This window comes from Lissotriton vulgaris, chromosome 3_1, assembly GCF_964263255.1.
Source record: "Lissotriton vulgaris chromosome 3_1, aLisVul1.2, whole genome shotgun sequence".
Lineage (NCBI taxonomy): Eukaryota > Metazoa > Chordata > Amphibia > Caudata > Salamandridae > Lissotriton > Lissotriton vulgaris.
The window spans coordinates 1,254,000,496-1,254,026,943 of record NC_141689.1 but is presented as its reverse complement, the minus strand read 5'-3'; the positions used below and the strand labels follow the sequence as shown (position 1 = coordinate 1,254,026,943).

General features: G+C 46.9%; 1 protein-coding gene across 8 annotated transcripts in view; it reads left to right on the top strand.

Annotated features, from left to right (window-relative positions):
• The window catches only part of RUFY3 (RUN and FYVE domain containing 3), a 420,608-nt gene that overhangs the window by 226,535 nt on the left and 167,625 nt on the right, over window positions 1–26,448 (top strand). For all 8 annotated transcript variants that reach the window (XR_015309343.1, XM_086961767.1, XM_086961772.1 and 5 more), the window contains 2 exons: window positions 9,883–10,000; window positions 19,062–19,163. Coding sequence is in view for 7 of the 8 variants with exons in the window: in XM_086961767.1 (XP_086817893.1) it covers window positions 9,883–10,000; window positions 19,062–19,163 (220 nt within the window). In the remaining variant the exon portion in view is untranslated. The remainder of the gene's footprint in view (window positions 1–9,882; window positions 10,001–19,061; window positions 19,164–26,448) is intronic.

Sequence of the window (26,448 nt, the reverse complement as noted above, 5' to 3'; positions counted from 1 at the left end):
AAGTCAACCTGTAAATCGTGCTTGAAATAGCCTTTAATTTTTCTTTTTTTATTATTTTTTTTCATCAAAAAGGGCACATAAATACATCAAAATAAGCTGGAAGTTTTAAATGTATACATCAGGTTGCATGGGAGCATGACGTGGGTGGTATGGAGGAGATCGACTGGGACTTAGTCCTAATGCACCCGAGGGAAGTGGCCATTAAATCCGGACTCCGCCTGATCCAGTACAACGTGCTCCACAGGACGTACTTTGACAGGGTCAGGTTGTTTAAGATGGGGAAGGTTTCAGATGACAGGTGCCTCCGTTGCCAGCGGGAGGGGGGGGGGGCTTCTTCCATATTCTATGGGAATGTGGCAAGATTCAGTCATACTGGACACTTGTCTTTACCGAACTGAAGGAGGTCCTGGCAGTGCCACTCGTCCAGGAGCTGAAACTGGCCCTGCTGGTAATGACCAATGATATGGACCTCCCCCGCCCTCTGCTAACGTTCCTAACCTTGGCCCTGGTGGTCGCAAAACGAGACATTGCTAAGTATTGGGGGGTGGAGTCCGTGCCTACCATGGAGGAATGGAGGAGGGGGTTGGACCTCTACATGGCGGCGGAGCGGGTGACATATAAATCTAGGGGCTGCCCCAAGAAGTTCAAAAGGGTTTGGTCAAAATGAAGGCAGTATCCTGGGCTGGAGAGTGGGTCGGGGTAGGGAGGCCTACGCAGGGGTCCGGGGTTTGGGGGGGATGTTGGGATGGGCGGCGGGCCTGATTTGGAGGGGACCCAGTGTGCTGGGAGTGTGCCAATAATTTGACAGTCCAGGGGCGGCTTGCATGTGGGGCGGGAAAGGGAGGGCTGTGGCTGATGGACACTGAATGCACTATTCTCAAGGTTATCCGGACTCACGTTAACTCAATGGATGAGCTCTTACTTTCCCCCGCATTGTTTAGTTGTGTTCAGCGAGGGGGGGGGGGTTGGTTTTGCTACTTGGGTTCGGAGGACAGTTAATAAACAAAAAGAAAAAAGCAGATGCCCGGATAGACACTATGGCCACCCTCTGTGCTAGGGCGGGACTCCGCCTATGTGACCCTTATGTGATGGCGATTTGATTACTGTTTTTTCGCAATGTTGAGAACAGGGGGTTTGATGGGCCTCTTTCTTACCGGTGTAGGCATTGATTACTGTTTGTTGGATTATGGAAATGTATTTCTACATGTATCTGTGCATCTGCAATAAAAATGTTTTTTAAAAAAAAAATGTATACATCAGGTGAAAACACAAGTACGGGAAACCGAAAAAGAAAGCTAAGAGGAGTCACAAAATTAATTCATACAGCACTATCAATAATTAGACTATTCCACCCAAAACCAATGGTCTCCATATTGCTCCTAGCTTGATCAAGGAACGGACGCCCTTTGACTTAGCTAAGGCTGCCTCTAATCCATATGTCTCCCTGATGATAGACCACCAATCCTGGGCCGAGGGCGGTGTCGTAGAGACCCAAGAAGGGGCAACGGACCAATCTAGCAGCAGCAATCAGTATTGAGAAAAGGCATGCGAGTGCCGGTTTATCCCCCTTGAAGCCCAGCATAATTTCAAGATCAGTAAATGAGGGGTCCAAACCCAATTTAAGCCTAAGTATCTGTCCAATTTTCATGCCAATAACTCCTCAGCTCTGGACACTCAATCAAATGTATCAAATTAGCAGCGTATAATCCACATTTAGGACAATTTATCTTATCCCCTGTCGTGTTCCCTTAAGCCCATTTAGCTATTTTGTACGGGGTACATGTAGTACGTATTTGCTGAAGTTGCAAACTGACAGAGTGAACTGAGTCCTTAATGTGGCCTAGAGCCTGTTTGATCACTCTAGGTGTAACAACTATGCCCAAAGTTTGACTCCAGCGCTGTGCTAGTTTCTCGCTGCCATCTGACCTAAAACTATGCAGATGTTCATACATTAACCCTATCAAAGACTTAGTTTTCCCCCCATATAAGCAGTCCCAGATGCTTGAATGCATTAATATTTTTACATCCAAATTTTGGGCCAAATAATCTCTTATCTGTAGATACTTAAAAAAAACTGAGCAGGAAGTTTATAAAGTGTTCGTAAGTCTTCAAACTACTTAATTCCTCTCGCATCATACACATCACCTTGACATGTAACTCCATATTTGGCCCAAGATTTGCCTGCTTGATCCTGGAACACCTCAGGGTACAGAGGATTACCTCATAGTAGACATTTTTCGTGAATTGCTGGTAATTTACATCTAGCAGACCTAGCTCGCCAGATATTTATAGTGTATCTAACGGTCTTAAACCTGGCTCGCTTGAAATAGTTTGGATCTCTAATTCCATATAAAAACTTTTCTCTCAAATTGCATAGGAAAAACCTAGATAGTCTCTCTGGACAAGACCAAGCAGACTACGGAAACTTCCCATAAAAGCAGTCCAAAAATAAATTTTAAAATCTGGAAACCCGCCTTGATCGAATGGAGATTTAAACAAATCAGTCTCTCTCCTAGGTTTTTTATATCACCATACGTAGCTGCTGAAAATACCCTCAAGTTTTTGAAAAAATGTATTAGGAACTTTTAAAGGAATGGACCGAAACAAATATAGAAACTTAGGGAGTATTTTAATTTTTATTAGGTTCATCTACCTAATAACCCTATAGAGAGCCTATGCCAAGTTTTAAGCAATTTAGTAGTTTCAATCAGAAGTGGTACGTAATTTAAATTAATGATCTGATCGACTTTAGCTGTTATCTTTACCCCCAAGTAAGTTACAGTAGTGCAAACCCCGCTAATTGAATGTTGGGTCCCAAAATTATTGAGCTCTTGAGTCTTAACGTCCAGTTTATTTCCCAAAACTCCACCAAATGTTTCTGCTTCTTCTTGATGCTTATCACGGCCTCGTGTGGATTAGTTGTGAACACCGTGAGGTCATCTGCATATGCCGTTACCTTAAGCTTAGAGATCTCGGATTCCAACGGCTTAATATGCATGCAGGATTGTAGAGTGCATATAAATGGCTCTATATATAGAGCGAACAATAATGGAGACAACGGGCAGCCCTGCCTAGTCCCACAGAAAACTTGGAATGATATGGATCGAGATCCCATATAAGTCAATTTAGCTTGAGGGTTACAATAAAAGGCCTGTACCCAAGACCGAAACTGCGATCCGAAACCAGCTTTGACCGGTATGGCCCATAAGAAATCTCATCTGACCATTCAAAAGCCTTTTTGGCATCTAAAAGAATCACGCTGAGATCGATCTTTTTTTTCTCAGCAAAATCGAAAGCTCCGATAGCCATATTAACATGGACAGTAGTGTCCTAACCCATAATGAATCCATGCTGTCTTTCAGATACTAGTCCCGGCATTAATAGGGCCAGGCAGCTCGCCAAGATTTTCGAAAATATCTTGGCGTCCGCGTTTATAAGAGAAATTGGCCGATATGATCCACATTCTGTTGGTGGTTTACCCTTTTTTAAAAAGAACACAATCTGTGTCATTCACCATGACTCCGGTACCCTCCCACTGATAGCCACACATTGTATTACCTTACTGAGGGGTAATAGCAGGATCTTTTAAAAAGATTTGTAAAGTTCTAGTGGTATTGAGTCCTCTCCTGCCGCCTTCCCCGTTGGCAATGCTGATACCGCCAACTCCACTTCTTCTACTGATACTGTTGCATCTAATATAGTGGCTTCCTCGGTACCTGCTGCTGACAGACAACTGTCATCGAGGTATCGTAGCATATAAGCTCTGTTTGGTATCCAAGTAAGTGAGAAATATCCTTTATTAGAGCACGTATCTGGAACTAAAAGGCACTCGCAGGTGCAAAGTGATAAGGGACAGGATATGCCCTAGCCCACAGGAAAACCTAACCTTAAGAGCCTCTTTGGAACTAACAGAAGATCTTAGATCCATCACCCTGTGGCTTCTAGTACTGATCCATCAAAACACAGGACATTACTAAAGCCGAGAGGTATTCTGGGAAAACCAACACTATTGTGTAAACAAGCACATTTTGTATAACTGCCTAGGCCTCTTTAAGAGGAACTCGCTGAAGAACGGAAAGCCACTATCACACAGACCAGTTCACGAGTCATTGTTGAACCCTGCAGCCATTCTCTTCATCGGAGTGGAACTGATCAGTGGTAAGTTAGCCCACAGCTGTTCTATATTCCCTTGAACAGATAACTAAGAAAATAAATTGTACTTATTTAAATGGTGTCCTGGTCGTCCTACAACTCGGACACTTTGTTGATAATATGGTTTCACCATCCTCCAGTATCGTCTATAAAAACAAGGTGGAATAGATGGTCGCCAATTGTACATTTTTGCATGCTGTTGTGCTTTAGTCTAAGCACTAATCTACCTTCACTGTTCTTTGTACTGTGGGCTTGTACACAGATTGTAGGCCCAAAAAATATTTACAATAGCGCTTGTCAGTTTATTTGGATGCTTTGTGGAGCAGCAGCATTCCAAGTGATAGGTCCCTTCTGGCCACTAGGACAAGAACTAGGTGGGTGATAAATATTTAAAGTAAAAAAAAAGTTATTCTTCAGCAGTCTTTGCAAAGTATGGAGACTATAGTGAATCTTCATTTTTGAGGTAGTAGGTTTTAGATGTGTACAGTATACTCCCAGTGCTGATGGTTCCCTAGTTTCCATATGACTGGAAGGAAAGTATAGCTGTCTGACGAAAAGCAGTGTGCCATTAGGGTAATCTGAGTGAGTTGATTGGAATTTTGTGAAATGCTTTGCAGTTGATTTCATGTTTCCTTGTGGATTGCAAGCTCTAAAGAATTATCAATTGAAATTTAAAGATTGGTATCGGTAAATATGTTGACGTTTGTTCTACTTTCGTACACTTCTGCCAGACGGTTGCTTTAAAGGATTAACAGTATTATCATTAAATGTTGATGTATCGCAACTATATTTACAAAAGGTTGGAGAACATAGTCCGCTAAAACATTTTATGTGCATAATTAATCATCTACATGTTGCAAAGATAAAAATACATAGACAAATAAAGAAGAAGATATATCTAGTCTCAAAACTCAGTTCTATAAACCTTACGGTATTAGTGTACTTTGTCCAATCCAGTGGCAAGTTGATTTTTCATCTTGCATTGCACTAAATTCCAGAGCCATTATCAGGAGCATTTAGTTTGTCATACATAACATCAATCTTTAGAAGAGATTCTATCATCTAGCAGAGCAGCTGGCTTTAACATGTTACACATAGATCAAAAGGGGAGCAATGTTCATGAGAGAGCGGTAAATTTGTTGATGTACTAAGGTATTTGGGGCATGATCATGCCATTTAGTAAAATGGTGAGTGGTTTAAAATAAATGGCACTGAAGTATCAACAGTAAAAGCAGCAGGAGGATAGGTAGCAGTATCATGAATTTTTGCCATACTGCAGTCTTCGATAAGGTGCACTCCAGGTCTGCTGAGTTAAATTCAAAGAGTGGAATCCTGCGTAGAAATTTTGCTGATGGTAATGAACAAAGCAATGTCTTATAGGCTACAGATGCAGACACCTTATGGCTCTATTTTGTCAGTCGTCTCTTAACAGATATAAGGTGCGTTGTTTGATTTTGAACTGATATTAGGCCATGGGAGTCCCTGGAACAAGGCAGTGTGTCTCAAGGCATGGCTAGTACTTCTTTAAGGGAGAATAAATAGTAAATAGAACTTACAGGTTATGATTTTAGTGGTCACATTTTGTTTACCTTTACATTCAAGGGACATTTAAATACTGTCAATCTGTGTACTTCACAAGTCTCATGAACACGTATTCTTTGTTGCTAGCCATCAAATTGAATATCACATCTTTGTATTCAGTTCAACCAAGCAGAAGGTTATAATATCAGTGCAAGTAAAGTAAAAGTTACTTCCTGCAAACATGGTGAACCTGCAGTAGTCCACATGTTTAACCTCTTGGTTTTGTTTTTTTTAAACACATTTTATTGACAGATTGCACATATGGCTCAGGGCTCCGCACTCTGGAGGTAACTGCAGGTCAAATATACACATCAGATGATTGGCAATCTACTCATCATTTTGAGTTAATGGAAACATCAAACCTAACAATTCTATACCCCCCACCCCTTAACCCTCCCTTTCCCCCCAACTCCCCCCTCCCGGGTCCCACCCATCCCAGTCGCACAATATCGTCTCACATCTCTTATGAACTGTACTCTGAACTGACAGCATGCACACACCTTCCATCTTGGCCCCTTCATGCCACCTCCGGACAATCCTCCTGTTCCACCGGAGGCTCCAACCACAGGCCCCGAAAGTCCGCCCAGCGTTTCCATATCCTGTAATACTTTCCTGGGCATCCTCGGGCAACAAAGATTGGCTGCTCCAGCCCCATACAGAAATCTAGCCCTCTCTTCCACACCAGCACTGAGGGGGCCCGGGGATCCTTCCATTCTTTGGCCACATCTCTTTTGGTTAACGTTAGACCCAGGAACAATAAGTGTCTCTTATACGTGTTACCCCCCACTCCCTCTATCACATGTAGTAGACCCAACTTTGGTGTACGGGGGAGTTCCCACCCCAGGACCTCGGACATACAATCCCACAACCCTTTCCAGAAACTAGCCAAAGAGCTACAACTCCATACTGTGTGGATCAGTGTCCCCACTTCCTGGCCACATTGGAAACAGTCTGGGGATGCAATCAGTCCCGCCCTCCACAATCTCTCCCTGGTAAAGTATACCCTATGCAGGAACTTGAATTGGATGAGCCACAGGGGCATCGCTATGGCCGCACCTCTGGAGGCCGCCAGTGCCGACCGCCAATCTTCTTCCTCCAATGCCCCTACATTCTTTTCCCATGACTCCTGTAATTTCTGCATTGTCGAAGAGCAATGTGTAACTAAAGTCTGGTATATGCGAGATTTTTTTGTCCCCCAAGTCTCCCATGAATACCTTCGCCTCCAGTGGCCTAAATTCCGGGAGAGAGTCAAGACTCTCCAGGCTCGGTGTAAGGGCATGACGGAACTGTAGATATTTAAAAAATTGATACCGAGGCATGCCATATTCTTCGCTCAGATCCTGGAAAGATTTAAGTGTCGCTCCCGACATCACATTTCCTAGTGTCGAGATTCCAATGTTATCCCAGCCCCGGAAACCCTGGAGAGACGCCAGTCCAGGTAAACGTCCATTATACCACAGGGCGGTCTCCTCAGTCAATGTGCCTCACCATCCCATGCAGCGCAGGGCCTGCCTCATTATTTGAAATACTACCTGGGTGGCCGGTGGCAACCTCTTCCGCAATTGTGCCGAATATAATATTGTATGTAACGTGTTGGACCCCATAAAGTGTTGTTCCAGGGCGTATGCCGGGTCCCCCTGTCCCCATACCACCATTCATTTAGGACTAGGAGATGGGAGGCTTGGTAATAAGAAAGGATATCGGACGTCGCCAAGCCATGTTGACAAAAAACAAGTGCGCAGCGCTACCCTCACGTGCCTCCAGCCCAAAGAAATTGCCCCAGCGCGGAATCTACCTGTCGGAACCAGTGGAGTGAGATAGGATGAGGATGGTTCTGTAGTTGGTATAACAGCCGAGGGAGGTCCACCATTTTAAAGATGGCCAACCTACCATAAATAGTGAGGGGCATGCAGGACTACGTCTTCATCTCTGTCCGGACCCGATCCCAAACCGGCGCCAGATTTCGCTCCCAGGAGACCGTAGGAACCTCAGATAAAAACACTCCCAAATACTTAATGCCCCCAACCGCTACCTGTAGTGTGGATGCCCAGTTCCCCACCCCGGAACGCTCCCCCAACATCCAAAGGGTCGATTTGCGAGGGTTCATGTACAACCCAGAGGTTTCGCCATATATGTGCATAATCTGCAGCAGGCGCGGCCTCGACCTGTTAAGATTTGTGAGAAAAAACAGGACATCATCTGCGTATAGCGCAATTCTATCCGACGGTCCGTGCTCCCATTCGAATCCTCGCAACTGCGCATCAATGCGCACCCACTCCGCCAGGGGCTCCATAGCAAGGGCGAACAGGTACTGCGAGAGGGGGCAAACCTGCCTAGTGCCACGCCTGAAGGAGAATTTGGAGGATATGGCCCCTGCCACCCGAACCGAGGCCGTCAAGTCTGTATACAAGAGTCGCAGATATGACAGGAAGCGGGACCTAAGTTAAGCAGAGGCAGGAGTGCAAACAGATAAACCCAGCCGAGTGAGTCGAAGCCCTGTCCATGTCTGCTAAAAGAAGTGCCGCCTGCTCCCCGGTGTCCCGAACCGCGGCCACTGCCACATGGGCCCTTCGAATATTGTGTCTAGTCGCCCTATGGGGCATGAACCCAGCCTGATCAGGGTGGCAATGTGGGGCAAAAGACGGTTAGCCAATGCTTAGCCTCCACATTCAGGAGAGATATTGGTCGGTATGATGCATGTTGATCTGGAGGCCTGCCCGGCTTGTGGAATATCACCACTTCAGCGTGCCTCCAATTAGAAGGGAGGCTGCCTCATTCCCTGGCCTCTTCCAATGCCGCTCTATAATGTGCACCCAGCTGTAAGTGATATTTAAAATTCACTTGGGAACCCATTGGGTCCTGGAGCTTTTCCCGTATTAAGTTCACCTAAGGTCAAACCCAGCTCCTCCTCCGTCAGCAGAAGTTCAAGGCGCTCTCGCACCTCATCTGACACCAAACGTGGTGGTAAGTCTGCAATAAATTAGTCCACCATTTCCTCTGGAAGACACTCATTTGGGGCATACTGGTCAGCATAGAATTTCGCAAAGCTTTCGGCCAACTCCTTTGGGTCCGTGACCGGGGCCCCGGCATCATCTAGGATCCCTGGTAGGGTCTGTATTTGGAACGTGCTCTGGCATAACCGATGCAGCATCGTTCCCGATTTATCTCCCCACTGGTATATCCTGCTGTGCATCGCCAGCCATACCTGTCGCACCTCGTCCAACAGCAGGGATGCATAGGACTGCTGTGCCAAGAGAAGTGTCACCACCACTTGGCCCTCTCCGTCTACGCTACTCCGGCACTCCAGCGCCTCAGTTTCAGCTGCGGCCCGTACCAATTTCGCCCTGCGTGGCTTTCGGGCAGCCGCACACCATTTGATGTCCACTCCCCGAAGCGTGGGCTTCAGGGCCTCCTACAACGTCCCAGCATCTGTGACCGACCCAACATTCTCCACCAAGAAATGTTATGGCCTCACCCATATGTTTCTGGTAGTCCTCGTGTTGAAGGTGCCATGTAGAGAGGCGCCATCGGAATGGCTGCCGCCCCCTATCCAGAGCAAGATCAATGGTGACGGGGGAATGATCGGAAAGCCCACGCGGCAGTATAGCCGCCGACTCCACCCTACCAATGAAACCTCTTGCTTTTTTGGCTCCGGTTAACTGACCTCTTTGCTAGGCTAAGGATTAGGGCTATTTGGCATGTGCAATATAGAATTAGTGGGCGGGCCTGCATTTTTATTCCTGCTAAGTTAAAGGCAAATAGTCTAGTTCTACCACTGCCCACACCCACAGATTTCAGTAATCAGATTCCTCCACTTTGAAAAGTGCATTCTCCAATCATGATATATTGCTGTGACACATGGATTGCATGTGATATGTGATGAGACCAGTACAGAAAAGACTCATTTTATAATGGGAACAATTTTGTTTGCTGGCACCAATGTCTCTGATGTGCATTTTATTTATCTTTCAGTGTCATGGGCTTAAGTCCAAAACTAACTTTTTATGTGCTTGCTAGTTTACTTCACACTGAGGTGTTAGAGAAAAATCAGTAGGTTTTGAGTCAGAATGACACAGCTGTACAGTATCGTAATTTATTGATCTAAATTGTTCCTTCTGTCCTTTGTGTTTTTTCACTTTTTTCATTTAGGCAAGAAGACATTCCTTGGACAAAATAAGTCGTTCTGGGGACCTTTGGAATTGGTGGAAAAGCTAGTCCCTGAAGCCTCAGAAATCACTGCAAGTGTTAAAGATTTACCTGGTCTTAAGTAAGGAAAATATAGATAATTCCCTCTTCAAAAAATAAACTAGCTGATTAAGTTTCTCATTACACAAAATTCTAAAATTGTGCCTTAATTTCATTTCCCATGCTAACAAATCTGTTCACGTTTTAAGTTTAATTATGTTCCAGTTATTTTAAGGACACCAATTTATCTCCGTTATAGTTGCACCATTTGTCCCGTTTCACCCTGTCAGCTTGACCCTGCACCAGTGAGGCCATGTAATCCTCTACCACATAATGCCCACAGCGTATTCTGTTACTAAGCTGCACTTACCTCATTAGTACTACACCCACCTCCACAGCTCTAATCGCCTTGCCACTATTGGACAATACTCCTCCCACAGTGTTTTACAGTGCTCCCTAGCTTTCTCCTACAATGAACATCTGCATTCCCTTCCCTCAACAGGTCTCACTTTTTCTTCATGTTTTCATTTGACTTTGTTAATCACATTTCCTCTCCTTCAACATCCACCATCCTTTTGCAAGATTTATCCATTCTTGCCCACCATGACTGACCTCTCAAATTCATGACACCTTTAAGGTTCCTCCACTATTCTGGCTTCACCATCACTGCAGACCTCAAAGCAGAATCAACAGTCAATTTAGTTTCTCCACCAGAAAAGGACCCTTTTTCAAATCCCTGCCCCCTCTAGTACTTATTCAAGCACCTATCTGCTTTATTTTGTCTTCCAGTCTCAGATTTGTCCGCTTATACTACCCACTTACAGACTCATACAGTGTATACATTACCGAGGGAGTTTGGCTAAAATCTGAATGGCCGTCCCACTAACACTTTTGACTCAACAATGTTCCAAAGCTTGCCTACCCCATCAGTACCTCCAGGTAGAATTAATGCTTGGACCAATCCCCATTCTGCTCTCCTCATCTAACATACTACCCATTGGCACCCTTTCAGTTTTTAAGAGTACCCCAAACTACGACATCTTGGCATCTGTATCTCTCTACAACTTGATCCCCCTCCAACCGAGTCTTAGCCCCTTCTTAACTTCTGCAGTTTTTTTAATGAATTGTCAAATATGTGCCTCCTCTACAAGAGATGGATGTCGGACATCTTGAGCATTTTAAACATTCCCTCTATACCTTTAACTAGGCCATAGATTTTACCAAGCTCTCATACTTTCAGACACTCATTACAGACAACATTGAAGCCTTCTTCTCAATGACGGCCCAATTGATAAAGATATTGGTGTTTCTTTTCTGTTTATTCCCTTATAGTTCTTCACAACTGTTTCTTTGCAAACTCACTTTTTAACAGTCTTCTGCACACATTTGGGACACATCTACCTTCTGTTCACCAGCAGCCATTTCTTCTTCTGTGCTTCCTTCAGGTGTCAGGCCCCGGATCATTTACAACCTCACTCTCACTCATCTGTTGTGCCTGTTCAGCCACTTATACCACCATTAACCTGTCTCCCATCTTTCCATCTGCAACAAAACCATTATGGCTGAGATACCCGCCACCCCCTCTCAACACAATCCCCAAATGAGGGAAACCGGAAACAGTTCTTGAAGTTTTTGGAAGTGGGAGGGAGTGACCCCCCCGGCCGTATTTATTAAAACAAAAAATTAAAACATTTAAACATTAATGTACAATTTCATACCACACTGCGATGTTTGGCTAACCTTAACAGATTCTCTAATACAGAGGTTCTCCTAGCCGATCTAACATCCTACAAAACATTTACTTGAAATATTGAAATTGTACATCCTAACGTTTAAGGGCCAACGGCAAGGTCGTAACCGGTGTCAAGATCCCTAACCAGACATACCCCCCCCACTTGGGAGGGGCGACAGCACTGAGGCGTACTCACGTGCAACTACTACAATTTCCCTTGTCTTGACGGGGGCACTTATCAACTCGACGCCAGTTAAAGGTCGTTCGAAGACTCGTGTGAGGTATCTAGAAGGTATCGTAGACCTCCCCCCAACCCCACACAACTTACCGCATCTGCCGTCGCAGATGTCACCGGCCCCGGGAAATTCCCCAGGAGGGGGCTGTAACCCCTCCTACACAGGAAGGGGCCTTGACCGCCTTTCCTCTTCTTCCGGCGACCCATCCTTAGAAGGGACCGCCTCCCCGTTGAGGGGCCAAAGGCCACCTCCCCCGAGCGCTCCCATCCGTGTTGGGTGACGCCCACTCATAGGGATCTTCCAATTAGTGCTCACCGATCATGACCTTACCGCCTACCGCCTGACCGAAATAAATACGACAAGTGTTCACTAAACGAAACTACATTGGCCACTATGACCGAAAACCTGTGTCTCAATGGACCTTAAATCCGACAATCTTTAATCACCAACTTGTAACATTATACCAATCTTTATTACACATTAAATATCAACATAACACCAAAACAACCTGAAAACGAAATAGAATAACTGATCAACTTTATTAAAACAACTAGCTGTCCTCAGGGGCTGGTGGGTGGGTCAAAATTGGCTCTTCGTTCCGTCTCGAGCTCACGTGCAGCGGGGAGGTGCAGCTTCAGAGCACAGGAACAAGAGGATGTCTTCTGGTCTTGCGTCTCTTTTTATCCATCTTCAGGGCGGGCGTAAACCCGCCCCTGCCTGCCCCGAGGGCGTGGCCGGCGGCGTCCGTGTCTAGGCCAGCCCACTCAAGGGCGGGAAAAAGCGCGCCCCGGCTACGCCGCTTCGGGCATACCAGCCGAGACTCGCCTCCCGCCCAAAAATGTCTTCCCGGGGGGATCGAGGCACTCTGCCATACGTTCGGGGGGACCGAGTGGTCGCCCCTTTCCATATGGCTGAGATACCCGCCACCCCCTCTCAACACAATCCCCAAATGAGGGAAACCGGAAACAGTTCTTGAAGTTTTTGGAAGTGGGAGGGAGTGACCCCCCCGGCCGTATTTATTAAAACAAAAAATTAAAACATTTAAACATTAATGTACAATTTCATACCACACTGCGATGTTTGGCTAACCTTAACAGATTCTCTAATACAGAGGTTCTCCTAGCCGATCTAACATCCTACAAAACATTTACTTGAAATATTGAAATTGTACATCCTAACGTTTAAGGGCCAACGGCAAGGTCGTAACCGGTGTCAAGATCCCTAACCAGACATACCCCCCCCCCACTTGGGAGGGGCGACAGCACTGAGGCGTACTCACGTGCAACTACTACAATTTCCCTTGTCTTGACGGGGGCACTTATCAACTCGACGCCAGTTAAAGGTCGTTCGAAGACTCGTGTGAGGTATCTAGAAGGTATCGTAGACCTCCCCCCCAACCCCACACAACTTACCGCATCTGCCGTCGCAGATGTCACCGGCCCCGGGAAATTCCCCAGGAGGGGGCTGTAACCCCTCCTACACAGGAAGGGGCCTTGACCGCCTTTCCTCTTCTTCCGGCGACCCATCCTTAGAAGGGACCGCCTCCCCGTTGAGGGGCCAAAGGCCACCTCCCCCGAGCGCTCCCATCCGTGTTGGGTGACGCCCACTCATAGGGATCTTCCAATTAGTGCTCACCGATCATGACCTTACCGCCACAGGCCGGATAGTTGACCGGCTATCCGGACCCCCCACAACTCCTACCTAAAGGTCATGTTTCAAAGATTTTAACCATGCTAAGAGGTCTCCTAAGAACAACTCATTCCCCACCCAAGACAAATGCACACCATCCCCCGAATACATCCTGTCATCATTAATACAGTTATGAGAAATAGAATGCAATGTCCTGGAACGGAACAACCTACTCACTTTATTGTTAAGCTTTCTAACAGAGTGATTCAAAGCAGGTATAGAGATAGCCCCCCGCCACACCTTTCGTGGAATCAAATGGGACCATGCAATCGTGCACCCCGGAACTCTCCTCGCTAACCAACTTACAGTGGAAAGCATTGCCTCCAGGAGTAGTCGTCTACCGATGGTGACCAAATCATTGCCCCCAACATGCACTATAACTATAGACGGCGGTGACCTTGTCCGCCCTAACAAACCCTCAAAAAATGTTTGAAACTGGTCAATACAGAGACCGCCCCTTCCGTAGAAGGACATCCTGTACCCGTATTCCCCAGCTACGTGAATCATGTCACCTGCTTTGAATACGTCTGCGGCACGCCTCACGTATGAGTGGCCCACGACCCACACCTCCTTTTTCACAGCCGGTGAAGTCTGACCGCTGGCCCGGTGTAAGGTCGACTGCATAGTCCGCCCCGCCTCGTAGGCTTGCGTAACTGAAACCAAACAAAAACAAGAAGCGTGAGTACAGAGTACATAATTACAGCTTCACAACATGTGCAACCGCACATATCTTTTATAACAATTGGAGGACCAACGCCCCATTCGTTTCACTTGCTCAACATTAAGACCCCTGGCTGTAGCTTCCGTAGCAGCCCCTATCCGAAAGGAATGGGTCCCAAATTCGCCAGGGTTCAAGCCCGCAGCGGCAACTGACATCGCAAGCACCCGCTGAAACTGAAATTTCGTCAGTGGGGTGGCGTCCGCGTGTCTTAACAAAATCCCCCCCCATGATGCCACCCTTCGTGCTAGGTAGTCCTCTAAACACTTTACCGGACATATGGAGGACCCAGGAATCCTACGTATGATGACGCAGTCACCCATCCCATCTTGGTCAGTCTTAGACCTTACAAAGGAGACAGTCATTGTTTCTCCCCTGATCTGAACGTGTTCCCGGCACAAGCCCCCCGCCACATCCAGTCTGTTCCTTGCAACTAGTTCGCTTACTCGCATTGCTCCGTGAAATGCTAGCGTAAACGCGGCTCGGAACAGCACTGCCTCAAACTGAGATGAACATGTGGCAGGAAGTGTAGCCAACAACTGGGACAATCTATCCAAACCTATCTGGCGCCTTTCATCTACTCTGCGACCCTCAAGGCGTTGCCACCCACGCAGCGCTTTCTGTACAACGAAAGACGCTGTTGGGTCCTGGATAGCGTGTGCTCTGGCAACAAAGGAAATGGCAGCACGATGCCTCTGGGCCGTAGCCACCGATTTCCCAGCCCTACGTAAGGACATCAGGAAATTCACCACCCATTCCTCATGACCCCAAAGTCGCTCTCTATCACTCCCCAAAAAGGCTAAATAGGCCCGAAACGCCCCTTCATATGCCTTCCTCGTCCTTGGTGCTAGACTCTCTCCCACGAGGTGACGAAGTTCGGGGCACCGAGAGACCAGAGAGCTTCGGTAAAGGGTGCCGGCTCCGGGTCCGCTGAGGGAAGGAAACCCGAAAAAGCCTGCATTTGAAAACGAGACAGTGCGTCAGCTGCCTGATTCATCACCCCTGGCACATGTTTCGCTCTGAATAGCACGTTCAATTGCATACATAGTAAAACAATTTCTTTAAGCAGTCTTAAGATCAGTTTACAACGTGCTGCCTGGCTATTGATGCACTCGACCACAGTCATATTGTCCGACCAAAATATGACCGAGTGATTTTTGAACCCATCGGGCCATGTTCTCAAGGCCACCAAGATGGGAAACAGTTCGAGGAAAGCAATGTTACTCGTCAGACCCTTCTCATGCCACCAAGTCGGCCATCTTTGTGCCGACCATTTTGTGCCGAAGATGGCGCCAAAACCTATGCTTCCCGCCGAATCTGTCCATAGCCCCAGCTCCTCAGAAGACACGGCTGGTTTATTCCAGACGATTCTACCATTGAAATCCGCCAAGAATGCTAACCAAATACGCATGTCCTGGCGGATCTCGGCCGATAGTCTCGTGCGATGATGGCCTTCTTTAAGGCCGACCATCGCTTGGGCAATTGAACGGGAAAAGGGGCGGGCCATTGGTATCACCCTCAGGGCAAAATTCAACTGTCCCACCACCTGCTGTAATTGTAGCAGCGTAACTTTTGATGCATTTATACACAGTTGCAGCGCAGCCCTGAACTTCAACACTTTCTCGGCCGGCAAACGGAAACACCCCTCAATGGAGTCCAACTCGATCCCCAGAAACTCGAGGCAAGTCGTAGGACCCACTGTTTTACCCGGTGCCAATGGCACGCCTAACTGTTTCATCAACACACAAAATTCGGCCAAGGCCCGGCCACATTTAAGACCCCCGGCTGCCCCAAGAAATAAGAAATCATCAAGGTAGTGCATTACATCTTGGAAACCCGTTTTCTTTGTGAAGACCCATTGTAGAAAACAACTGAATTTCTCGAAATAAGCACAGGATATAGAACACCCCATTGGCATACACCTATCCATGTAATAACAACCCTGAAACATGAAACCTAGGAGACGCTGGTCGTCTGGGTGTACGGGGAGCAATCGGAACGCTGACTCGATATCTGACTTCGCCATCAGCGCCCCGGGCCCCAGGCGATTCAAAATGGCTACGGCCTCATCGAAGGATGCGTACCGCACCGAACACACTTCTGGATTGATTGCCTCATTTACTGAAAGACCTCGTGGAGCTGATAAGTTATGAATTAGTCGGAACTCTCCAGGGTCTTTCTTGGGGACTACCCCTAAGGGAGAACAAACAAAATTCTGGACTGGGGGTACACTAAACGGGCCAGCGACCCGACCTCGAGTCACCTCTTTTCGGATCTTATCCTGTACTACGGTTGTATGCTGCAGGACGGAAAGTTGGTTTCTACACTTATCCACACCCTGAAAGTCCCCTACCGGGATGCGGAAACCATACGAAAAACCGTTTCGCAGTACCCCAGCAGAAGTACGATCCGGGTAATCACTGAGCCATGGGATCATTGCCAGGGTATCAATGGGAGTGGGTAAAGGCGCCCCTCGGACTATATTAGACCTGTTTGGCACCTCCTCTCCCCCCGTTATCACCCGTTCTGGCTCTGCACGAGACCTCAGGATGGGACGACCCACAACCACTACATTCATGTTTGAATTTACACGATCCCTGCGGTCTCGTACATTTTCCTCTGTTGTAATTAAAACAGAAACCCTTTCTTCCGGTATTGCCGGCAGGTTTCGAGTGATCGTCAGTCCCCGAACCTGATCGAAAGGGCGTCCCCGCATATTGTCGGGAGGATTCACCCACATTACTTCCCACCAACGGCATTTTTAACATCCCTGACTCCTTCATTTTATCCCAGGTCAAGGCATCATAACAATCCCAGGTTAAACTTTTATTATGCTCCTTTTCCTTTCTGAACATATTATCGTAACAAAACCAATGATTCCCCTGGTGCGATGTCGAGTACCCCATGATTCGTGATTGGTAGATTGGGAACTCGGAAAGCAACTCAGGCCTACGTTCCCCCAGGATTGATGTAAAGATTCCCCAGGCATTGCCCCAATTGGCGATATTCTCATTCACTTTAAAGGCGGACATTTTTGCGCGCCAAACACTCGGATGCATTAGGTCCTTCTGACTCTTTACATGCTCCACCTCATAATGATCAACAAGTAACGAAAAAATGTTCACATACTCCCCCGCCCAAATCTTTTCCTTAATTGCCAAGGGAACATGTTGCCCCAATTTTTCTCTCCGAGAGGGTGTTGACTCATCCCTCGCGATCGGCAATGGCCGCTTACCTGCACCTGACGCTGCCTCTGTGGTCGCAACCGTCCCTGGTGTCTTGTCCCCCACTGCAGCCGGCACGGGCACCTTGGCTGCTTCCCGTTTCTCACGCAATTGCTTAATCAGCTCCTGCGCTTCGACAGCCGTGGCGCCCTCGTTACCTTTTCCCAACCACGCTGCCAATTGTGCTGCCAACTCGGGCGGCATATCATCCTCGGACACGGGGGTGATCGGATTCCCCTCCTCTGGCACGGGAGTTGGAGCCTCAAGCGGAGCACTGGGACCGGGGATCTCCTCTCCCGCTGCCCCCCTCCTGGGCCTCTTGTTTTTCCCTCCCGGGGCTGCTTCCGCCAAAGGACGTTTTGGACCCCTTTCCTCATTCTTATCCACCCGCTTCCTTAGCTCGGACATCTCTTTCATGAGAACACGCAGCATCTGGTCGGTATTCATGCGCTTTCCAACCTTCTTCGGCATTCTCCAACAAAGTAACTGAAAAACAAACAAGAACGATTAAAACGCTCAAAATTGGCTCTTCGTTCCGTCTCGAGCTCACGTGCAGCGGGGAGGTGCAGCTTCAGAGCACAGGAAGAAGAGGATGTCTTCTGGTCTTGCGTCTCTTTTTATCCATCTTCAGGGCGGGCGTAAACCCGCCCCTGCCTGCCCCGAGGGCGTGGCCGGCGGCGTCCGTGTCTAGGCCAGCCCACTCAAGGGCGGGAAAAAGCGCGCCCCGGCTACGCCGCTTCGGGCATACCAGCCGAGACTCGCCTCCCGCCCAAAAATGTCTTCCCGGGGGGATCGAGGCACTCTGCCATACGTTCGGGGGGACCGAGTGGTCGCCCCTTTCCATGAAATAAGTCTTCAACAGAATCCCACAGCACCCTTTTAACATCTAACTTATTGATTGCTTATTTGTTACAGAGCAAACTGCCAACTTACATATGGTTCGGGGGCTTTTAGGCAATGTAAAGTTCTGACTGTACAACATTATTAAAGTTTGTTCTCAGCAAACCGGTTGTGCATCATGAACTAGGTAGTCGCCATATTTGTGTTGTAGCACCTTTTTCCAGGGCTGCTCAGTAGAACCAAAAAGTATTTGCAAAGCCAATAGGTCAAAAAGACGAGAGATGTTGCCTTTGCTAATGCTTGTTTACAAAATGTAGTGTATTCCAGTTACTGCATTGCAGTAAGTAATTTTGGTATATTACTAGGCCTCATCAATGAATAGCTGTTGTTGCTGGGTGAGCAGTATGTTCTTTTTTCATGCGTCATCCACTTTTTGTGATTAGCTTGCCCAAGGTATAAGAACAGGGCTTTCGGATGAATAGTTCATCTTCACTGTACATTCATTGAGAACATACACAAACAGAGGTCTAAGTGTGCAAACTGGGGTCCCTTGGAGCCTTTACATCGAGCTGGCTCTTGCAGCCCAACAGTACTTCATTTGATATGTTATTTTGGTGACAAGGAAGGCGTTGGCCTCCATCATTATTTGCACATTTTCCATTACCATTGACAAAGGACATATTTGTGGCTTTGTGCTTTTACAGGACACCAGTGGGTCGAGGAAGAGCGTGGCTTCGCCTAGCACTAATGCAGAAGAAACTCTCAGAATACATGAAGGCCCTTATTAACAGAAAAGATCTTCTTAGGTGAGTCATTCTCCTTTTCCCAGAGACCTCTTTTGCTAGAACAACTGAGCAGAGTGTTTTAAGACAATTATTTATGCTGTGGTGCTTATGAAATATCTCTCTATAATGAAATGTGTTAGTACACAAGACTTCTCCTATAAAGGTTGTTTATACAGCATGTCTAAAGTTGCTGAACTTCAAAGTACAATTTTAAGCTTGAAAAACACTGCAGCCCTTAATGGGAGTCACTGTAGCTGTCCTATTGTCCAATAAAATGTCTTGCCTTTGCAAGACATTTTTATGGAAATCTTTAGCACTTGTTTCTTATGTAAGAAAACCTTTCAGCTGGTGTGTATATTCTATGAACCACAACAGTTTATAGGCACCAAATAGACTGCCAGGTGTACTAAAGGCTGTATGCACGGGCTAGCCTCTTCAAGCAGGACTGAAAATGAAGGCCTCATTGGAAAGGCTGTTTAAAGTGGGAAAACTATTGTTCGAAGTGGAGGCGCCATGCAGGTAAGTAACTGCAGAACTGATGGCTTTTGAGCGATTAGGATGGCTAACCTTCACCCATGAACTAATGACACATTCTGTATCCATATGGTAATCAAAACACCTAATTTATGCCAGTACAAACCTTTTTTAGTTTGTAGGTTGATCTGTGGTATGTTCAATCTAGGATTGTAACGTGATTTGATAAGGGAATTACACCAGTGCTAAGCACTTTCTTAACACCTCGGACTGTACACAGTTAAACAATCATATTTTGTTTTTACAAGAACAGTAGCCAGGCCATACTTGTGTCCTGTTTGCACACTTTTGAAATTGTAAAGATAACCAGCATTTGTGATTTAAGCACAAATAGTTTGAGGAAAAACATATGGCAAATCATTAAAAAAATTATTGATGTACTAAAATAGCATTCTTCTTTGTTTTCTTGGACCTGTTGAATGTTTTTCACCATGTCTTTAGTGTGTGGTGGTCTGTCTTTATTTTTCTATTTCACATTTTTGAAATATGTGAGGAGCCACTTGAAAAACCCATAGGCGAACCAAAAAAAAGCCAAACGTTTTTGAACAATAGATATGATTCTGAATTCAGCAAGAGTTCATCATATAGTTTAGGCAAACTTTAACCAAATAAAATTCTTATTGTACTCACAAAATAGTGACTGTTGGATGAAAGGAAAGTGGTAACCTAGTATACATCGGCAACATTTTGCTTTGAAGGCCAGTTTACAAAGGTAATTTACTGATAAATTCTCAATAATCAGAAATGTATGGGTTGTCCAAAATTAGACGATTCAGCAATAGCAGCTGAACCATGGTTTACAATGATTTTCGGTGTGCACTGACCACTCATCACTTGACTTAGGAAAATATTATTTTTTCCACAGAGAATTTTATTAAGTTCTAACAGAAGTTCTAACAAGCCACTTCTGTATAATAAACATTGTACAAAACAAAATTCCATCTCATTTAGCAGTAGTCATTCACATGCCCCCCACAACCCCCCACACATCTACCCACAGAGGAAGAGAAACCACCCTGGGAATAGCTCCCAGTTATATAAATGAAAAGGTAAGTAGATTCAAACTTACCACTTTTTTCATACAGTCAGCTAAAAATACTATAATCTCTTGCTTCTTAATCAAGCCATTTGCAAGTCTCAAGGAACAGAGTGATCTGAGACAAGCTAATGTTTGTGACCCTTTGTTTAAATATTGCAGCAAAGTTTGTCAAATTCCCCACAATCCAACAAATCCCATGATAGTCTCTCCATTGCAATCAATAACCACAACTTTGAGACTCACTCATAGGTGCTTGGTAGGGACATTCCAATACAGGGTGATTAGTTGTTTAGCCACCTGTGACAAATTTACAATTAGTTTCCAATTAATCAGATTTGTCAAGGCATCTGGTCTCTTTCCTAGCAGTAAGACCTCTGGGTTCAGTGGAATAGGGTACCCAGAACTCCTTTTGACGGATTACGATTTCCTTCCAGAAAGGCTACAGTGCCAGGCAAGCCCACCGGATATGAAGCATATCTCCGTCCTGGAGGTACTCCTGAAAGCTTTTCCCATTTAAATCTTGTACATTGCCTTAGCTGTTTTTGTGGTACTGTCACATAAAGCCATGTGTTTGTGTAGCGTTTCTCTATTCTGAATGCTGCAGTGCTATTTGTTTAAATCGTTTTTATTGAACAATTTATAATCAAGCCATGCCATGGACATAGAAGACAGAGTAGCAGTAAAACAATGTATAGCCTTAAACATAGTTTAGAAAACAATATTTGACGAGTCCCTATCCCTCCCTCCCATCCACCCTCCTACAAATTAGATAGGACACGAGGAAAAGGAAAAAGTAAAGGTAAATAAAGTTCTCCTGGATCTCATGCGATTGTGTGTCGCCACTGTTTCCCTTGTAGTTCTCCACACCAGCCCATCTAACCTGAATGCTCAGCTGCCCATTTAGTCTTTCTCACCTCTGCGTGAGAAGTGGTGTGTGGGATAGGGTCTTGTGTGAGTTCTGGGAGCTTCAGATACATGGGCAAGTGAGTTCCCTCATCTCTGTACTGAGTAAAGCTAAAAAGGGCGGCAGTAGTCTGCAAACGAGGTCCCACCCCCCTGTAGTGTGATTGTAATGTGCTCCATACCTAGCACGGTCCATAACCTACTCAGCCAGGCTTGATGGATTGGAGTCCTGTCTGTGCCCCAGTGAGTCAGTATATTCTGAAGTGCCGTTCCCAGAGCCAGACCAATCTGCCTGCCTCTGCGAGATTTGAAATGAAAAGGGAGCTTATTGGGGAAGCCCAAGACTATGTATGCCGGGAAGCGTGGGATTTGCATGTCAAAATGGTTATTAATGTCTGATAGGACTTGTTCCCAATATGCGGAAAGTCGTGGGCAATCCCATAAGAGGTGGGACAAAGTGCCCTCTGCTCCACGTCGTCACCAGCAATGTGAGGGGTGGCGGGGGTTATATCTGTGTATTCTGGGTGGGGTGTGGTACCAGTAGGTGACTATTTTAGTTGCAGTCTCACTACTAGAGACGTTCCTCAATGTTCGTGTCCTCCAGCCCTGTCGCAATTCCTATGATGCAGATGTTATGGCGGGACCTGTTTTCCAGGTCCTCTGTGTGTGCCTGGAGATCCATATTTTGCTCTCTTATGCGGATGACTTCCTGCTGGAGGCTCTCTATTTCTTCCGCCATTCTCGATTCATGGTCCTCCAAGGTGTTAACCCTCTCTCCCAAGGAATCCATATCCCGTCGCACTCTTTCTGGTCCGCAGACAGCTCTCGCTTCATAGTGGTGAGATCTTCCGTCAAGGAGGAAAAGAAGGATTCCATGAATGAGCGACTGACTGGTCCCTCCGCATCTCTTCCCCTTCTGTCTCTGTAGCGGCGCCTGGCTGGATGGGTTCTCAGGTTGGGGCATTTTCGGTATCTTATCTTTGACCGATCTGTCTTTCTTCAGTCTGCCCATGGCCATGATTGGGGGTGCCTCCAAAGCCACGTCACACCTCTTTATATGTAAATGTGTTTCGATTTATATAGCGCAACACTTTAACCCAGGGGTCTCAAGGCGCTTGCTTAGGGAACCCGTCCTGGTATTCCCCTGTGAGATACCCCGGCTGGGTATCCACAAGGTGAAAGCCAGGCATCCCGCCGCGAGGGGCCGTAGTGGAGATTAAGCAAGCTATTGCCCAGAGTCGCAGAGTGTGACCCCGTGAGTCGAGTAGGCACCGGAGCGAGAATTGTCGACTCCGTGGAATTTTTTGAGCCCGAGACCCACCGAGGCGGGGAATCGAACCCTGGTCCACGGCCGATCTCAGCTTCCGGGTCTGCCGCCTCTAACCACTGAGCCACGCTGTCGTCTCAGATTGTGTGGCTCCTCCGTCGATTCATGACCTGGCCTTTGTACTGTTACGTGTTTCATCTAAAAGAGTAAAGGCCCCCTGTGTCTGTCCAGTGTGTACCCTAATTTCTGAGGTCCGCTTAGTGCTAGGCCCCTGCCTCTCTCCCGCCGCCACTTTCAGCGTAGGTCCTCTATCCTCGACGTTTGAATCAATCGGAACCTAGGAGTCACGGTCGAGGCCCGGTTCCACACACCGAACTTGTCCGAGCCAACTCTCCCCACTCCCAGTCCAGTCAGCCTCCGCTACACTATCCTCCGGAGGCCCGCCCTGCTGCTGCTGCCATCAGGGGCCCGTAGTGGTCAAAACTTCCCTCCACTTGTTTGAGCCTGGGCCTCAGCGTGCCGAAAGTCCAGAGTTACTTCAGTTGGGGCAGTGTGTACTCACTGTGGTCCCTCTGGGTCTTCCTCTGCAGCGCTTGGTCGGGTCAACGCCACTTCAAGCCAGACGGTCCCAGATTGAGCAGGAACCCGGGCCCAGGTCTACCCTGACTCCCACAGAGGGTCCATGCAGTTCGCTGTCCACAGGCACACTCTAGGTGAGAGGAGGAGCTGGTCCCACGCAGGCCGGCAAGTTGGGGCACATCCTGGTAGCCTCAAACCGCACACGGACTAACCGGGCCGTCTCCGCAGCAGTCTGCGGGGCCCACAGTCTGCACTTGTCGTACCCCACTTCAATGGGTCCTCCGGGACATCTGCTTCCCCGGTGCAGTTCTCCGCTCGCCACACGTGGAGGTTGGAGTAGGCCGCAAAGAGAACCTCAGGGAAGGCCCGGTCTCCACTGCACCAGTCGTCACAGCTGCTGTCTGTGATCCCGGCCTCGACCTTCAGGACGGTTCCTTCTCCTTTGCTGGGCGATGCAGCCGGAGGGCGCAAAAACGGCAGCCTTGTTGGCTCCCCCTGAGTGAGGCCAGGTGCGGTGTGTAATGCAGGCCTGCGTTGCCAAGTCGCCCAGCAATGGTCGACTCCTCTCCTTGTGGCTTTCTCCCTGTGAGGTCCCCTGTGGCGTCTACAGGTACAGGAATGATGAAAATCCACTCCGGGGATTCACCTTGCGGGTTACGGGGCCACCCGATCTGAGTTGCAAAAGAAGTGGATGGATTTCTTTTCCTGCCTAATTAGAATACATTTTGAGACTTTGTAGCCAGGCCTGTCATTAGTCAAGATTGACAAAATGCTCAATTTTGTACTCCGTTCATAAACATTCCCACATTGCACAAGCACTTTTACTTTTTACTGTGCAAGGGGCACCGTCCTATAGTTTAATTGTTGATGAAGTGATGTGAATTATTTTGCAACAATATATGCTCTATGTACATAACTCTTGTGTATTTGTATTTTTTTTTTAAATATAATTTGTGTATATGAGAGGATTGAACAACCTCCCATCGAATTTGTGAAATACTGTAAGCTAATCTGACAGGACCATTTGTGTTTTTGTACTGTAATAATCCAAGGTTCTCAGGAGCATAGGGTAACCCCCATTTATTGTTACTAGCTTCTCAGTTAAAGCATGTTCAGAGGTAACTTTTGATGTGTACCTCCTTGATATGGAAAAGATTATGGCTGGGGGTTGGGGGATGGGCAAATCCCTTCGCTCTATCAAGGGCTTAAAACAACTGCCCAGGATTCATGATCAAGGAGGGCAACTGTTGGAAAGGGCATTAGTCCCCTTTCCACTAGTGCCTGTATGGTCTGTCTCCTCACCAGCATCCTGTCATTTTACCCCCCTTCGTTGGTTGAAAAAGGTGGCAAAATAACCCCTGGTGCCCCGTAGCTTTTCCTCCTCTTTGGGTGGGGTGGATTGGTAGATAGGATTTCGTTTTTCATCATGTCTACTCTATGCTCCTTCCCCTCGAAGGGCTATGGGCAGCCTCTTCAGGACTGAGGAAGGATGTAGCTTGATGCAGGGCTCAGAGGGGAGTTGGAACTGGTGTGTGAATAGTTTTTCCCCCATTTATTGTCACTAAGATCTGGGGGACTCATCCCTCTCTTGGAGACCCTGATTTGCCCCCAGTGGAAAAGAAAGGCTGTGATTGAAGTGCAGTTCTCAGATTTGTGGGCGGGGGCTCTTTATTCATTACCCCTTGCAATTAGCATTGACTGCCAGGCCAGCTAAATCACATTCTCCCAGTCATCAGTCCTGATCACCAAAAAGAGGCTGAAGATTCCAGCGTTGTTTAGGATTATCCTTCTCTGTCTACATGCAGACCTGGGGGAAATGCATTTTAGTTCTGCACTTAAGTCACAGGGGTGATTAGATAATCTTTTTGTCTGTGCTAGCTTGCTTAGTGGAATCAACTCTGGTAATGTAATCCCATCCTTTCCTTCAGCAGAGCAGAGAGTACAGCGAGACCATCAGTGGTGTCTTCTCTGGCAAGAATCTCCAGAATCGTTTTCCCTGGGCTAACAATCTGAGACGTCCAGAACTATTTACTGGCAGGGCACAGGGCTGGTCTTACTTGCATTGGACAGGACCAGGCAGTTGAAGGGAGTTAGAGATAGGTCTCATGTTAAGCAGATGTTAAGCAGATTTGTAGAGCGGTCTGTCACCCAGGAAGGTATCCTGGCGCTGAGCAGGTGTGGGTGTAGCCAAACCTAGGGCTTAGTTTGAAAGCCAGGTCTTCTGCTTCTTGCAGAATTTCAAAAGTGAGGAAGAGGCTGTTCTGTGCAGCGTCAGGTTCTTCTACAATTTAGGAGCTAGGTAGGAAAAGGCTTTACCTCTGGACAAGTAGAGGTGTCTGGAAGATTTTTGAAAGCAGATACAAATGTTGAGGTATGCTGGGAAGTGTAATGTACTTCCCTGAAAAGTAGGAGTTTGAATTGCGCTCGTTTGTGTATGGGGATTGAAACTCTTGTTGTGATGTGAGTGCAGTGTGGAAGGTTGAGAGTGATTCTGGACACTGAGTTCTGATTGGTCTGCAGCTCTCTGTTGATATTTTTTTTATCCCGGTTTAAATGATGTTCCTATAGTCCAGCTAGCTTGTGATGAGGTCTTATGTGATTTTTCTGGGTGCTGATTGGGAACCATTTGAAAATGTTCCTCTTATCTTCAGGATATGAAAGCATGAGGCTTAAACAATGTTGACTTGGGTGGTTGTGTCAAGTTTGCTGTTGATGACAATCCCAATGTTCTTGCTGTGGGTGATGGGTGTTGGTCACCAGGTGGAATCCCACAGTGACATGCTCTTCCCAAATATCACGATTTCGGTGTTCAACTTCAGACAGTTGGTCTTTATCCAGTGAACAATTTCAGTCATGTAGGTATTGAATTTGATCCAGGTACTGGGCGTCTTGTCAGTCAGGGAGGGAATGAGTTCTGTGTTGTTGGTGTAGGAGAAGCCGTTGATGTCGTGAAAGCAGAGGTTGATGACTGAAGGAACTGTGTA